Raw genomic sequence first — 16,404 nt, 5'->3', positions numbered from 1 at the left:
GTTGTTTAGTTCAAAAGATCCTTACCTGTCCCCTCAGGGTTTCAAGTTGTTTAGTTTAAAAGAGCCTTACCTGTCCCCTCAGGGTTTCAAGCTGTTCCACCAGTCGTTCTCGGTCTCCCTGTCCTTCCTCCATCTGTCGACTCAAACTTTCCAGTCGTCCTTGCAGTCTTTTACGAGCTAATTCATTCTCTTCTAGTTTTCCTTGTGACTCTTCCAGCTTTCTAGAAAGCTCATTTTTTTCGCTGTCCGCACGTGAAAACTGTTGACGTAATTGTTCTGCCTTCAGAATAGATTTTAAAAAGTTAAATTAGTATCTCACTAACGTAGATCTTGGTCCAGAAGAAACAAGATGTACAACTGCGAGGTAAAAGATGCTCCTAGGATGCTCATGCTTTCATTTAGTAATACAATGTGCTATAAATTGACTAGATATAGAAACACAAACTCGGGAACGCCATTCATCAGGATTTAAAAAAGCCTCAGAGAGTTCTACACGATAGCCTGAGGTATCTTCCATACGTAGTAGAAATTTTAGTAGCCTCCCTGAAAGGCGCTGTTTTGGCTTGTCACGCAATCTTTCCCCAGACAAGATTGCGTGATGAACCAAAAGAGCGTCTGAGAAGGACGCTAAGGAAAGGCTAAGATTTTACAAGTCCTATAGCAAAAATGTTATAAAAACACTATTTGCACTGAAGTCCAGTATTAGGAAATAGCGTAGATACAGTAGTCAGGCGCGCATTACTCAGAGCGTGCAACTTCCATAATAAACCTTATTATGTCACCATGTTTTCACAGATTGGTCTAGTTTTGGAAAGGTTTTAGATTACTATTTCCTGCAAACGGTTTTATAATTTCATCCCGCATGAGAATAATACAAGGCTTGAAACTGGTTAGCAAGGCTAGAGTAGAAGTCTGAATTCGTGAACATTTAAATCTAAAAATATATGTCTGTGAAAACGGTGTGGTGCGAATGTATTTTCAGTTGTAAGTTCTGGGTAATGGGTTCGTTTATTATCTTTTCAACCTGAAGAGAAACAATCTCCATACATACCTGGTCTACCAAGGCACTTTTTCCTCCTTCACTCTGGTCCAGCCTTTTCGCTGCAGCTTCTAATTCAGTCATAACCTGAGCATTACGTAAGGAAATCAGCGCCGAACCTGTCTATTATTTTTAGGAATACTAAAGTGAACAGAGCCCCCCTACTCCTCCAACAAAATCAGAGAATCAGCTAAAACTCGTCTCATATGTGTAGTCAAGTCTTCACGACCGTTGAATGTGCTTTCTTGTTATCTTTTCATTAAAATGTTCCTGAGGAAAAAGAGGTGCTGTGCAAGGTGTTTCTAACTTTTTAAATTTGTGGATGAAATCCTGAAGTGTGACAGTTAAAATGAAAGCTACTGAGCAGTACCTTATTGTGGTAAAGTCTACTATGTTGTACAAGGTGGTTCTGATTTTTGAGTCTGTGGATGAAATCCTGAAGTGTGATGATTAAAATGAAAGCTACTGAGCAATACTTTCCTGTGGTGCTGTTTATTAGGCTGTACAAGATGATTCTAATTTTTGAGTCTGTGGATGAAACCCTAAAGTGAGACCATTCAAACGAAAGCTACTGTGCAGCACTTTCCTGTGGTGCTGTTTATTATGCTGCACACGGTGGTTATAACATTCGATCGAATCAGTCAAAACTAATACGCTGTAGAACAAAAAAGCAACAAGAAAGAGAACAAATCGAAACAGAGAAGAGACAGCAAAGCATACCTCTCTTCGTTCCCTTTCAGCTAGTTCCAGTCTTCCTGATAGATCTTCCACTCGTGAGGCCAGTAATCTTTTCTCCCTTTCACTTTCTTCCAAGGCTCGGCGCTCAGAATCTAACTCACTAGGAAACAAATACAGAGGTATTTTCGCGCAATTTATGACTATGCAGGAAAAGAAGATCTTAGCAAGGGCTATTGGAATCCAAAAAGAAAATTGAGGGTAACCATGCATTTTTCAGAGATAATAAAGGGACAATAATTTTAGAAAACATTACAATACAAAACAATGCATATCAGTTTTCCCCAAATTGAAGCTTATTTATCTCTGAAAAATGCATGGCTACCCCTAATTTTCTTTTCGGATTCCAATAACCCTTGCCAAGAACTGCTTTTCCTGCGTAAATATTATAAACCGTGCACAAATATCGCTGTTTAGCAGGCACCACCGTTAAGAAACCTGAGTTTCTAGGACCATCCCATGATGCGCAGAACGTATGCGCAGTAGCAAAAGGAGGTAACGTCCTTAAACATGAATTCAAATTTATCTAACACAAGTAGGTGAACAAAAAAAGGAATAAAAGATAACCTTCTTACCTGGCAACGGAGCGGATTTCGTCCCTCAGTTTACCTTCATTTGCTTCACCCAGCAGATTCTGAAAAGATAAATAATTCAGTAAACACACAATCCTGTGAAACTGTAATTACTCCAACTCAGGAAAAATGGCTTAGTGACTGCGTGATGGACAAGAAAAAAAAAAGAGAGAAAAGCGAAGACTTTGCTGAAGTAGTCAGTGATCACTTATTACAACTTAATTTTAATGAAGATGGCAGGTGACTTGTTAGCAGAGTTTGCTTTCTAATGATCAAGGAAACTTCTTAAGATTAAACTGGGGTTAACACAAGGTTTAGACTTAAATGTGTCAGACTAAAGACTGCATCAAATATGTTCTAAGTTTACGAGTGAAAAGGTTAATGAAGTAAAGATGATGATGTTACTAATTCAGTCCCATGTTAAATCATTCTGATGTCTAATGCGGTAAAATGCAGTCTGCATTTTACACAGTCAACATGATAGCTTTTTACTTTATTAAAAAATCAAAACCTTTTTTTGAGAATATTAAGATCAATGGATCATGTGTTAATATTAGGCATTTATTCATAGATCAGGATATTACAAGTGTTAAGAAATACATTATTCGATTGCTTCGCTTGTTATATAAACGAAATTATAAAAGGATTGGTTAGATGTAACACAAGAACTGAGAGAGTGAGTAGAGTACGTATGAAGAAAGTTAATTACCCTGACATTTTGTAACTCGCTGGCGAGTTGACCCACTTCTTGCTGTTTCTTCTCCCAAGATTCCCGCTCGGCTCGCATCTAGCAACCGCACACAATAAACTTAATTCGACAGACAACATGTCAGGTGAACAGTGCAATGGACGAATGGGAACAAACGAAAAGGATGGAGTGAAGGATGACTAATGCATGCATGATGTTTTGGATACACGGTGCCTTTAAAAGTCGTAACTGCTACCTATTATTTTCGGTCGTAATTTTATGGTTAGGTTATGTTATTTGCAATGCTCCCTTCTCTTTTAACCTCCTTGAGGACGGTGCCTACTAATACAGAGGTATTTTTGCGCTGTTTATTACTCTGTGGGAAAAGAAGATCTTAGCAAGGGCTAGTGGAGTCCAAAAAGAAAACTGGGGTAACCACGCATATTTTAGAGATAATTGAGAAACAATAATCCTAAAAAGTGGTAAAATACTGTATGGCATTTTTTATCAAATTGAAGTATTATCTCTGAGAAATGCATGGTTACCCCCAATTTTTTTGAAATACCAAGAGCACTTGCTAAGTTCTGCTTTCTCCGCATAGTTTTAAACCGCGCAAAAATATCCCTGTATTAGTAGCCACCACCCATAGGAAACCCGAGTATCTCGAGATGCGCAGAACGTATTCGCAGTAACAAAAGTAGGCACCGTCCTTTTAAAAGACCTTCAGATATGACGAGATTCTGTAATAACCAACCCTCACTTCCCAAAATACATTAACCATTCTCTACCTGGTTGTGACCATCATTCAAAAAGACTATTTCTACACCTGGAACAAGCAAGAGTGCCTTGAAAGTAGTAACAATGTTGCTATAGAATGCAAGAGAAGTCTGGTTGTTGTAGCAGTCCAGATTTTTCAGATGATCAGATGCACAATTCACTTTTTCTGGATAATACATAGAAGATACCAAAACGAAACATATACTCGTAGACAAGAATCCTAGTCGCAAAATGATGATTCCTAAGTATGACAGACCAGCATCTGTTGTGCAAATTGACCTATCTTTGTTTCTATCTGCCTGTCCCTTAATAATCAACTGACTGTCCTACACCTGGAAAAAGTTATTGTTTGTGTTTACCTCTTTCTGTATTTCTTTCAGCCTGTTTTCGATTTCATCTTGTTGTGATTTTTGATTGGCCTGCAACTGTAAAAATGTGAAATCTCAAGCTTATTCCCAAGGCGCCAGACCCCTTGACACTTTGGAAACTAAGCTCCTGAAGTTTCAGATGAAAAAAATCGAGGTATAATTTTGAAAACACCTTTTGACTAACGTTAAAAAGAAGTTGAACATCGTTAACTATCAGAGAGTGAAACAGTACAGGTAATAGTTCTATGGACTTTAGACAAGAACAACCTCTGTAACTATCTGGCCCTTTTTCGAACAATGTTCTTGGAGCCTTAATAATCATTTCGGCTGAAACTCTTTTGGGGGTTTCTGTAGGATTGGGAAGAGATGTTCTGAAAGTTGGTGGTTGTTGCAAGAGTGGTAAGCAAATTGTAGGCCAGGCTGTAAAGGTAGTGTTTAGTCCTTAGAGGCCTAGCAGTGATCAGCATCAAATTTCTCCTTGGAATATCAATGTTTATTCAACCCCTGACGTCATGAGAATTAAGGATATGATCACCCAAGGTGAATTTTCGTGATATTTTAATAACTTCTCCCCAGTACTTTTATAAGAAAAGTATAGGGACAAAATAGGAGAATTTCATTCTTTGAGATTATGGGTTACAATTTATTTCCTACCAAAACAATGTTAAGTTAAAACTACTGTTAGTCGTAATTTAAAGTGCATTAAGTTCATTTTAGTAGTAGCTCATTAAGAGGTTTATGAATTAAGTGTTTTAAGTCATGATAAGTGACACAGAGTTAGATTTTTCAGAAAATTATTGTGGATAGATTAATGCCATTAATTGATCAACATGTTAATTTGGTGCAGTGATTCAGGTGACATTATTAAATAAATGGTAATAATGTTAATTTCCAGGGTCAAAAGAGATAAAGAATACCACTTAAATAAAACACAACACAACGCATTTTCATTCCACTTACTAAAATAATAAAGTTACTGGGCCTTAATTCTATAACACCCTAACTCTGAAGTTTACAACTAAACCTTTACCCCCAGTTTATTCTGATTATTATCTCAGTTTGTTGACATCTCAAGTTCAAACAAGTTAGGGTTCATCAAGTTGTTTTGTTGTTGTTTTTTTTCTTTCTTCAGGGTTTGTTGTTGGTTATTGCAGTAGTAATAAGCAGCAGTATAATACAACCAGTAGTTTGAACCTCACAGTCTGTGTATTACTGTCAAACCTCTACTAACGGCCAGTTCTTTTCAAAGGCCATGTTTTCTTCTCCCAACTTATCATTCATTCTAACAAATCCTCTAATTAGAACTCTCCATCTCTCTGCAATGACCAGGAAAGTTTATCCAAAGGTGGCCCTTGTAGTGACATCTAAAACTTACAGAAACCCTATCAATGGAACTTGATTAAGCTTACTGCAGCTGTATAGACGATATGCAAAAATGGCTGCCTTTAAAGTATTCTTTTGTACATATTCAAAATAGCCTCACTAACCTCGTTTGCGATAATGAATTCTATAGAGTCTGGATCTCAAAAACGAGGTTGGTGAGGCTATTTTGAATATGGAAATAAGAATAATTTTAAAACAACCATTTTTGTATAGGGCCGGTACCTTGATTTTTACTAATACAGCTGTTGTACAATAATAATTGTACTACAGCTAACAACTAAAAATCAAAACTGGTTACTGGAACATTATAAACGTAGGAAAATTCTGATAACTGGCAAAATTACTTCTCCAAAAGATATTTCAGCATGGGGGCGAAACCACAAAAAGAACTGGAGAGCACACAATTTGCACGTGATAAAATCATCATTAAATTTACTTCATTTCATAAATTTTTAAAAAACTCATAACAATCTGCAGCCATTTTTACAACGCTCAGGAAAACTACAACTGAAGCTACTTAAATCAATGGCAAGGCAAAGCATTGCAGCAAAGCAAGAACACTGTTTTTGCATATCTAACCTGTTGCCTTAATGCCTCAAGTTCCCGATCTCTTTCTGATGCTAATCTTTGACTTTCACGCAATACATCACGCTCAGCATCCAGTCCCTGCAATACAACATTTGCGTTGACAATGATGTATTATTCAGTGAGTGACAAAGGCATACTCGGGAAAAGGAAATTTGAGTTCTCCTATAAGGAGTAGAACCTAAGCCCTTCCAATATTACTAGTTCAGATAATCTACCACTGAGCTTTAACAGTAGACCAGTAGATGCCTGGGAGCTTAGGCCATTAAACTAGGTTCATGGGACAAACATCCTGTATACTGCTAGGATTGGAATGTATTTTTGCAGTCAACAGTAAACCTCAGATAATGATACCTACTGAAGCAAAACTAACCACTGAACATAACCTAGACTTGTACAGACACACCCTATGGATTTACTATGGTTTAGTGATTTTTTTGACTTGTTTTTCCGATAGACCAAACTGGGTCTTAGCATTCTACATGTTTTCCTGGGAAAATTTCATTGATTAATTCTAGCTGTTACACAGAGTTGTGGTCTCATTCACAAAGAAGCCTTTTAGAGAATCACAGAATCACTGGTGGTGACAGCCAGGGTTCATTACATCACCAAATTGGAGACAGGACCACCATAATCTACATGGTCATCTGAGATACTGTTGTTAAGGGTGCTGTTCACCATTGCCTAATTTTAAGAAGTTGCATGTATCCATTTCACAACAAACTAACCTTTACAAGAACTTCAGCCTGGCGTCTGCTCGCTTCTTCTGTTTCACGCAATTCATTAAGAAGTCTTTCCCTACAAATAATCAATCCAAAATTGTAAATGCATACCATAAAAGTACTCATAACTCCATTTATTGTGTTTACCGTTGAGGGGATAATTTCACTCCATTATTAAATAGTTATTCCAAATAGTAAATTACTCTATATGAGGATTCAATAATGCATGAGGAATTTTGTGAGTTCTGCAGGTATTCCTACAATGAGAGATTTATGTTTATCTGAAAAAAATATTATTATGTTGAAAATGAATAAATATTTCAATACCTCTCTTCTAACTCAGCTCTGGTACTAACCCCTACAAAGAAAATTGAAATTTAACATTTTCACCATCTAAGACTAAAATAAAGTATAAAAGACATAAACCTCATTAAAACAATTACAAAAAAAAAACCCTTAACAGTAGAATGTGCTAACTGTAGTTGATCACATATTTTGTCATGCCAGGTTAGTAGCAGCTATTTATTGCAGAGCAGTGGGTTGAGATTTTCCTGGCAAGCTCTTAGCCAGAGGTATGCTGGCAAACGAGAGACAAAACTCTTGGATGACAAATTTTATTTCTGGATCAAATTCTGTTTTCTGGGTGGTGCACTGTCAATGAGCAGGGCTATAAAATCCAGAGTTTGGTGGTCAGTTAGGCCAACTATGGCCCACAATTCTAAGTCAACCAGGCCAGAATTAAATGGCCCTTAACTTTAATTAGCCTGGTGGAAAAATGCACTGAAATATAAAAATGCAAAAAGTGGTACTTTGTTGGAGAAACACATTCATTAGCACCCTTATCATGAACAGTTGCGTTAGGAGAACTTGGATTTTCTTTTTCTAAGTATGCCTGTGTCACTGAGTGAAAAAAAAATACATCTTCCATGGATTTCATAGTTACCTGGTGTCGTCCCATTTGGTGCTCTTGGATCACGTCTGCCATTCCAAGGATCTGTGTCAAATCTGTTGAGAGATATTACATCAAATAAATAAATGTAAATGTACTAAATCAATCCAATAGGATAGGATAGCTTAAGATAGGATGGGGTGGGATGGGATAAGATAGGATGGAATGGGATGGGACAGAATGGGAAGGGACAGAGTGGGGTGGGATGGGAAGGGAAAGGATATGGTTCCAAACCAGTAACATTATTTGTTTAACTCTTGTTATAACAGACGTCTTGGACATAGTAAATAACATATTTATATTCTTCTGTTTGTCACTTTTGTTGACAGAAATGATGACAACCAGAGGCATATAAATTTGTCATTCAATGTGTCCAAGATGTCCAAAGATGTCCAAGGCTTCCAAAGCACTGCCACTAGCTGTACTGTGATTTTTACATTTCTTTCGTGGTGTTTTAGTTGGTTTTTGATTTCAATGTTTTTGTTTGACTAATGCACCTTCATGTAAAATCTGCAGTTGATATTCCTTCTTCTTTGGTTCGTAACAGTTTCAACTTCAAACTGGGACAATTTCATCATGCCCTGCAATTGTCGGCTCTTGTTATTATGGACACCAATGACTGTCCCGACGGTGTCCACTATAACAAGAGTTGACTGTATTAGTAATGATTCTCACCTTGCACGTTCTTCTCTTTCTCTTTCCAGTTGTCCTGTTAAGCGATTTTGTTCACTTTTAAGGTTTCTAACAGCCTGTCTGAGATGCTCAACCTTAAGGTAACAAATAAGAATAATTCTAAATATCCTTAAAAGTTTAAGTAAAAGCTTAATTAATGTTGATGATAATATCTTGCTCATATTAAAGGCCCACATTCACCCAAGATGTATTGCACGCCAAGGAACAGTTTCCATATATGAAAACCCCCCTATTTTATTTGAGCGGGAGTTGAGTGAGAAAGCAACAAGCGATCGCGATTATTCTTTCCCTCCAGTACGAGTCGTAGAGGAAACCCGCATGAGCCGCTTGAGTTCGTACAGCCAATAAGATAACGCGATTGGACAATACAGCATTTCAAAACAAAAACAAACGACCGCAATGACTCTTGGGTGAAGGTGGGCCTTTAAAGCCTTCGCACAGCAGTGTCACATTGAACAAATACTTCAATTTTAAAAAGTACAAGTGGAATGTAGACAAGCCTTGGAAATACTATTTGAAAGAATGTATGTCATATCATGGACATAATTTCACTTGGATACACAAAATGTATTGCTAGAAAAACCAGTTCCATTGGCAAGACTGCTTTGGGTGATAAACCATGAGACATTGTGGAGTGGATACTTAGTCACTACTGAACAGGTTGTTGCAAAATACAGGCTGGTACAAGTTCCCAGCTTAATGACAGGTTTATTAGAAGGGAATTGTCGCTAAGAGCTGGCTACTGACGAATTTCACCATCTGGAAGACCAGCTGAAATTTCAAAAGAATGCAAATATACTTGAGGCTTAAATTTTAAAGGTGCACAGTCCAAAATAGCCAACTGGGTTTAGTAACGAGCCTGCTGAGGTTTTTTTTAGCTACATGCCTGCATTAGCCTAACCAAACAAATAATTTAAAAAGTACAAAGAACGCCAAAGCCACCGGCCTGACTTACATCAGATCTAACATCTTCATTGAAGCTCACAGGTCCTCTTTTTCTTGCAGGTCTGCCATGCTCATCTTCAGACTATTTAACAAAAAATACAAAACATAGAAATTGTAACAAGAGAAATCTTAGATTAATGATCATCATCTGTCAAGAAAAGGAGTCACTGTTGTTCTTACCTGAGATGACGGAGGGGTGGCGGGAAGACGTCGTCTTCTTGAAATTCTCTCTCTTCTCAGAATATCAGCAGACTTTTCAAGTTCAGCCCTTAGCTTAAAAAGATAGAAGCAAAATATGATAACCATATATGGTTTTATCAACAGAGTTGATAACAAAGGGAATTAATGGCCACTGTAAAGAGATTTGAGAGCTAACGTTCCAAGCATTAGTCCTTTGTCAGAGCGATTTGTCAGCTCTTAAATCTATTTATGGTGGCCAAATAACCATTATGTTTACTTATCAACTCTGTTAAATGATAAAACCAAACATTTGTTTCTCTTCTCCCACCAACACAGTGCCACAATTTCTTTAGAAACTTAATACCCTCTTATCTATGATTTAAAGCAATATCTTATCAAAAAACAGAAACAATAGTATTGCAGATTTCTAGTCCACAGTACCATTAACAAACATCTCTCCACTTTAATTATTAGAGTGGACAGATGTTTGGAAATGATGCTAATTATTTTGTAAGAAATTCATTTAGCCCCACACCTTTGCAATTTCTTCATCCTGCTCCACATTTATATCCCTGTAATGCTCCAGCATGCGATCTGCAGTAGACAGCACCTCTGTTGTGGCTTGCAACGACGCAGCAAGGTCCTCAACTTTGTCAGCCACCACCCCACCCCCTCTTGACCTTGAAGGCGCAGCACGACTTGCATGCCGAGGGGGTGAGGCGGGTCGAGGGTAGGGCTGGTGTAGATGGCTCACTCGGAGGGTGCTTCTCCTTGGAGGACGGCTTGTCGCCGCAGGGGCGTCATAACTTGCACTGTCATCAGTTTCATCCCAAGGGCCTGTGCTTGTTGCCATCCATGTAATGTTAGTAACACCTGATCCGGCACAGCATTAGCAATGAACTCTTATGATAGTTTTCTGAAAAAGAAGAAATTAAATCAACAGAAATAACGAAATATCAATGTCTGTTACCAACTATAAAAAACTCTTGAAGGTAACAGTACATTCTAGTAGAAATCTTGGGTGCATTACATTAGAACACACTCTAGATATTCCAAAACCAGAATAAAGTGGAACCCCAATTTTACAATCATCAATCTAACGATATTCCTGATTTAACGATCAACATTCTGTGTCCCAGCAAAAGTTATTTATAAATCCGGAGTTTGTTTACAACGATATCCCGATTTAATGATATGATTTTGCTGTCCCCTTGCCATATAATTTGTAAAATCGAGGTTCCACTGTACCTCAAAAATATTGCAATACTACATCTACTTGCCAGTCTCAGAAGAAATTGTCCTGCAGGGAGTGTTTACCAAAAAATAGGTTTATCAAGGGGGCATTAGAGAAAGAAATAGCAACTGAAACCCTCAGTCCTGCCCTCCTGTATTGTCTGAATAAATATTTCCTCTTGGTCCCAATTGGTCTGTTGGGGGAGGGGGGGGCGGGGACACAGGCAGCAAATTATCAGTTTATGCTGTACTGTAGGCAGCAAAATTGACAACTCAACACTCAACTGCCAGCACCATTGCTATTGCATATTCCAAGGGTATGGGGGTGTCATAATCCAAACATTTTACTATAAAGGAATTAAGTATGATGCTCAACTGCAAATTCTAGAGGGGGCATGGGTGGGGATCAAAACATATACCTTCAGTGTGGAGGGAGAAGGGAGGACTATGGATTCCTGGAACAACACACTTTCAGAGGGCTAAATAAGAAAAATTTGCATAACAGCAAAGATCTTGGCCCCCTTTGTTAGGATGTATAATTTGAACACTCTGTCATGCACCAAAGAATACAAAATTTTTAAAAAATAGACTTCTTTGGTAATGGATTCTCAAATGAGTTTTCTGATTTCAGATTATCAACTACACATGCATGTCCAAATATAATACACTTCCAATAATGTATAAATTTTGCTTGCCAAAAGCACATTACATGTACATTTCTAAAAGTCATTTTAAGTAACTGAAAACAAACAACTTTACTTTCAAATTTTCTTTCAAGAAAAATGCAAAACTAGAGAAAAAAGAGAGTCAAGACCAATTAGATTATCAGTTGCTAGGCTGTTTTCCTTTGGTGTTTGTATCAAAGGCATTGACGGTGACAAACAGATCTCACTTTAAACTATTGACAATTTCTGTTGATGGAATTCTTAGCTTCTAAGGTTGAATTTACATAAAAACTACCACAAGAACTTGACAGTTTGATTGACAATTCTATTTTGGAGGTCATCCCTGCTACAGTATGCAATCTGTTATGCATTATTTTGTACAACACATGTATGGGCTTTCATCTTGATCAAACATGCCACATGAAAAAACTTCAACAAAATCATGTTAGCAAAATCTGACCAGTTTGTAACATCTTTTCAAACCAAATTAGTCTGAGCTTTGAGCCAGCTAATTAATTCAAACTGGCTTTGCTTGCATACTGATGCTATAAAACAAATGTACCTCCCATGAGAATTACAGTGTAATTGAATATAGACAATACAGAACCATTGTCATGTTTACTTTATACACACATTGAAGGGATTAGTAATAGATCAACAGGAGTCCACATTTCAAATCCATTTAATCTTCACATTTTAATCAAGGACAGCATTCAAAATGGAGTTTTGAAAAAGACAAAACAATGTAATCAAGCATCATGTACACACAGAAGGGCAAACTTCAACACAGACATGAGAATTTGATTAGATAATTCCAGGAGGTGGAATCAACCTGAAAATTGTTACCTGACATCACAGCATGGACAAGAAAGGAAATCAATAGGAATGACATTGAGTTTACTAAACAGGATGATAATGATAAATCTGTCAAATTATGTTTTTGATCACTTTGTTCCAAGACACAGGGTGACGTATTGTTTTGACTAACAGGGGTGCACCAAAAACAGCAGCATACAATTAAACCTGTAACAGTCATTAACAACCATCTCTAAATTCTTGAAATAACCCACTTTCTCTATCAAAAACACTCATCTGAATCTTGGCACAAGCCAGAACTTAAATTCCGGAACTGGGAACTGATCAAGCTGTTTAAAATCCACAGGAACTATTATTCATGCTCATAATAAGGTGAATTTGAATGCACAATTTGCAAGTTGAACCACCCTTCTACATTGTGTTGAGAAAGCTTATGATGAGAAGTCCGAGATGATTCACTGAAAATGCTGTAAACTGATATAAACTCTACCTGTAAATTGTAGCCAGACAACTTACTTTTCATGAGTAATTCACTTGGTTCTGGGTAGACCAAATTATGCTATAATGTATATGCAGTTCAGTGCTATCTATAGCAGCTAGAAACCTCTAGACACAGAGGCACCAAAAATAGCACCATACAATTAAGCACGTAACGGTCCTCTACAATCTTACAAATAATCATCCGTAAGAGAATAACCCACTTTCTCTATAAAAAACACTCACCTGAATGTTGGCAAAAGCCAGAATTTAAATTCAAGCACTGGTGATGCAAACGATCAAGCTGTTTAAAATGCACAGTCAAGCACTATTATTTTTTGCTCAGAATAGGTGAATTTGAATGTCCAATTTGCAAGTTGACCCACCTTTCTAAATTGCATGTTTGGATGTGAAACCTGCTTATTATAAAATTTATAATAAGCAGGTTTCACTGAAATGATTCACTGAACATGCTGCAGATATAAACTCTACCTTTAAATTGAAGACCACTTACTGGTGTTATCATGAGTAATTCACTTGGTTCTGGTTAGACCAAAATTATGCTATAAATATATAGTTCAGTGTTATCTACAGCAGCTTGACACCTCTAGACACAGAGGCACCAAAAATAGCACCATACAATTAAGTATGTAACGGTCCTTTACAATCTTAGAAGCATCCGTAAGAGCAAAATTACGACCAAAATTATGCTACAAAAATAATTTTATAATTCAGTGTTAACTATATCAGCTAAACATGCCTTAATTTTAAAGACATAACTTGGTCCTGGAGAAACCTACATACAGGGGAACAATAATTATTTATGAGAATTTCATAGAAATTGCACCTCTGTATTAATCACTGCAGATACTGAATAATTTATGTAATAAAGACACTTTAGTTAGATCTTTTTCTCTGATGTCAGTTTTGGTGACATCTATTATAATTAAATCATGTCAGTTAGAAAAGTCAATTTATGTGAGGAATGATATATAACTCACATGTCCCAGATAGAGATCTTGAGTTGGATCTCATTGACTCAATAACTTGAATCATAAGGAAACTGAATTGCTTCAGTAATGAATGTTAAAGTTACCAGAGATTAAATTACTGTAATAGCATGAAATTAGAAGCTGTTTTTCAGTTTGTGTTATGTTAGCAATCATGAAGTTTGACCTGATGTTCAAGTTATCAGTCAGCATTCTACAGTTATCTGAATCATTAAAAAACACATTTAATAAATTTAATTCATAAAATGTATTGAAAGACTTGCTTTGTTAAACACTGCTCACTTTGGAGACTGAAAGTGAAATATAACGGGAATATAACAAGTGTTATCAGTATTTCAAGCATGAGTACTGCATCTTAATGAAATTACATCTCACATTCAAGATCTGTTATCACCGGAATTCAACAAGATTGATTTTCATTGGCGCAGCAACTTGCAATTAGGATATTAGAGTCCTTTTTGGAGAAAGCAAAATTATATTGCTTCTTTTCTTTAGTATTCACAGTACCTACAAAAAACCTTGCAACCCACATTATAGCCTAATCTATCCTTGCTCTGGAACAGCTGAACTTCGTAGAAAGAACTTAGAAGTAGCTCATCAAATCACTCATTAGTGATCGATGGGCTAATTCCAAGTTGTTCTCATTTCCCGTTCAAAAGTGAACAGTACTGAATTTTGTTGATGTATCGATAACTTTAGCACCTCAATTGTTTCGCAGCTGTTACTTTTAAAATGGTATTAAAAAGCGTTATACAGGACATAAGCTTGCATGCGTACATAAGCTTACATACACGCCGTATAAGATGTCCTTAAGATAATGATCTCACTCTGGGGATTGCTTCTATGCTTATTTGAGATCTCATTCCGGGCACTCGAAGAATAAAATTGTTATCTTCCTTTCTCGAAACTTATAACGATCGATCATCGCTGGACAGTAATGTTTGTTTTACAACTTTCAACCGATAAACAACTTGATTAAAATTAACGAAAAAGCTCACTAACCTTGCTAGGGCCAATACACACCTCGCCTTCGTCCGTTTATAAACAAATGCAAACGTTCGCTTTGAACAGCTCAAAATTCACGGTTGAAGCCATGAACTATAATAAAGTACTAAATTCCATTGCATTGACCAACTTGGCTCGTGGATTTACATATTCTTCAGCTTTTTTTAGCCGTTACAAACAATAAAAATAGAGTTCAATTGTACCGCGCAAAATTATTTACATAATAGGGGTTGTGCTCTTATTTGGGTATCCGCTGTCCGGTAGCGCCATCGATGCGACGCGCGCGTCGCGTGCGAATGGTAAACTGGTGGTGTGTATGCTACCTATGTTTTCAGCTTTCTTTGGCACGTTACTGGTGAAACGTTCCATGTTTTTTTAGTCTTAATATTTTGTACAAATGTACGTCCTTTTTTTATTCGCCCATTTAATTTATTCCTTAGATCAACAAGTGATAAACCGCAAACTGTATTCTCCTTGCAGCAGCCTAAAAACAGAAAGAAAATAGCCAACAATCTGACTAGCTCAAAAGCTATATATTAGGATTGATCTGCAGAAGGTGAAATTTGAATGGGTCATTTTCTATAACAGATGGTACAAATTTCCCTTTGTATACCCAGCTTATAGTGCGTGTTCAGAAATAAAACACAAACCGCGGTGATAAACATAATAAACTTTCTCATTTTATATAAACTTGAAGTTTCGTATGCCAGTCAACATACATTTTCAGAGGTGACCGTTAATGCGTTGTTGGAAATATCCAGGGAGAAGATCCGCGGAAATTAAGGGGGGAGGGCGGAGTCCTAAGTGAGGTATGGGGCGAAAAGAAAAATCGAGCTCGGTTCGCCGATTTTTCTTTTCGCCCTATACGTCCCACATCTCCACTTGGGAGTCTGTTCACAGACAGGAGTGTCACAGGCTATTCTTGAACATGCCAAAACAGCTTCTCGTTGTCCTGAAATTCTTCTAACGCTTTTCTAAAATCATAAAACACAAAGATTGTTTGAAATCTTGATTTTTGTTTGTTTATGGACCGTTTACCGTATGTTTATTCTTCCAAGCCAGTAAAGTTCAGGAAGTTACATCTAATTCTAATTATATAATCTGCAAAGGGCATAGCCCATCACCGCAATCAAATCTTTTACGCCCAAATCGGCCTTGGTGGTCTTTTACTTTTCTTTAGAGACGTCAACATCTACGACAACAACGACGTGAACGAGAACGTCACAAAACAATGAGCTTTAATGAGTATCACAATAACTATGCAAGCACGTTATGAATTTTGACACATTTCTCTGCAAAACAGCAGTGTGAAATGACCAGATCTCAAGTTTTAAGGAGAACGTGAGCACACAACGGTGAATTTTTATTTTCAGTATTTTTCATAGCTTGAACACCGTTCGATTTCCTAAATGGTTCCGCTTATCGTTTTATAAGCTGCACTACATGGAATCTGAAACCTGACGAGAAAGTTCAAATAACATAAACTCACATTTTCAGGTGACACAAGCAGGTGACGTTTCTGCTGGCGTTGCTTTCCCGGATCCACTTTCGCTCACATTCAC

At 37.1% G+C, this 16,404-nt stretch overlaps 1 protein-coding gene across 5 annotated transcripts in view; it reads right to left on the bottom strand.

The window, feature by feature from the left end:
* The window catches only part of LOC146481937 (uncharacterized), a 36,952-nt gene extending 21,903 nt beyond the window's left edge, over positions 1-15,049 (bottom strand). The window contains exons 1-15 of one of the 5 annotated variants that reach the window (XM_085108071.1): positions 14,840-15,049; positions 10,172-10,552; positions 9,637-9,729; positions 9,467-9,538; positions 8,494-8,585; positions 7,813-7,874; positions 7,197-7,227; positions 6,876-6,945; positions 6,142-6,228; positions 4,171-4,236; positions 3,056-3,133; positions 2,350-2,408; positions 1,760-1,877; positions 1,052-1,126; positions 71-280 (exon numbers count right to left, since the gene is read on the bottom strand). In XM_085108071.1, the coding sequence (XP_084964197.1) occupies positions 71-280; positions 1,052-1,126; positions 1,760-1,877; positions 2,350-2,408; positions 3,056-3,133; positions 4,171-4,236; positions 6,142-6,228; positions 6,876-6,945; positions 7,197-7,227; positions 7,813-7,874; positions 8,494-8,585; positions 9,467-9,538; positions 9,637-9,729; positions 10,172-10,489 (1,431 nt within the window). In that variant the 5' untranslated portion in view covers positions 10,490-10,552; positions 14,840-15,049. Of the gene's footprint in view, positions 1-70; positions 281-1,051; positions 1,127-1,759; positions 1,878-2,349; positions 2,409-3,055; positions 3,134-4,170; positions 4,237-6,141; positions 6,229-6,875; positions 6,946-7,196; positions 7,228-7,812; positions 7,875-8,493; positions 8,586-9,466; positions 9,539-9,636; positions 9,730-10,171; positions 10,553-13,341; positions 13,361-14,839 lie in introns of those variants that run through there. The other 4 variants (XM_085108073.1, XM_085108072.1, XM_085108074.1 and 1 more) reach the window with 4 other exon arrangements.
* Between the last annotated feature and the right edge of the window lie 1,355 nt (positions 15,050-16,404).

Source organism: Pavona decussata, unplaced genomic scaffold, assembly GCF_977016875.1.
Source record: "Pavona decussata unplaced genomic scaffold, jaPavDecu1.1 SCAFFOLD_48, whole genome shotgun sequence".
Lineage (NCBI taxonomy): Eukaryota > Metazoa > Cnidaria > Anthozoa > Scleractinia > Agariciidae > Pavona > Pavona decussata.
The sequence above is the reverse complement of the archived record's forward strand: the minus strand, read 5'-3'. Positions and strand labels throughout refer to the sequence as shown.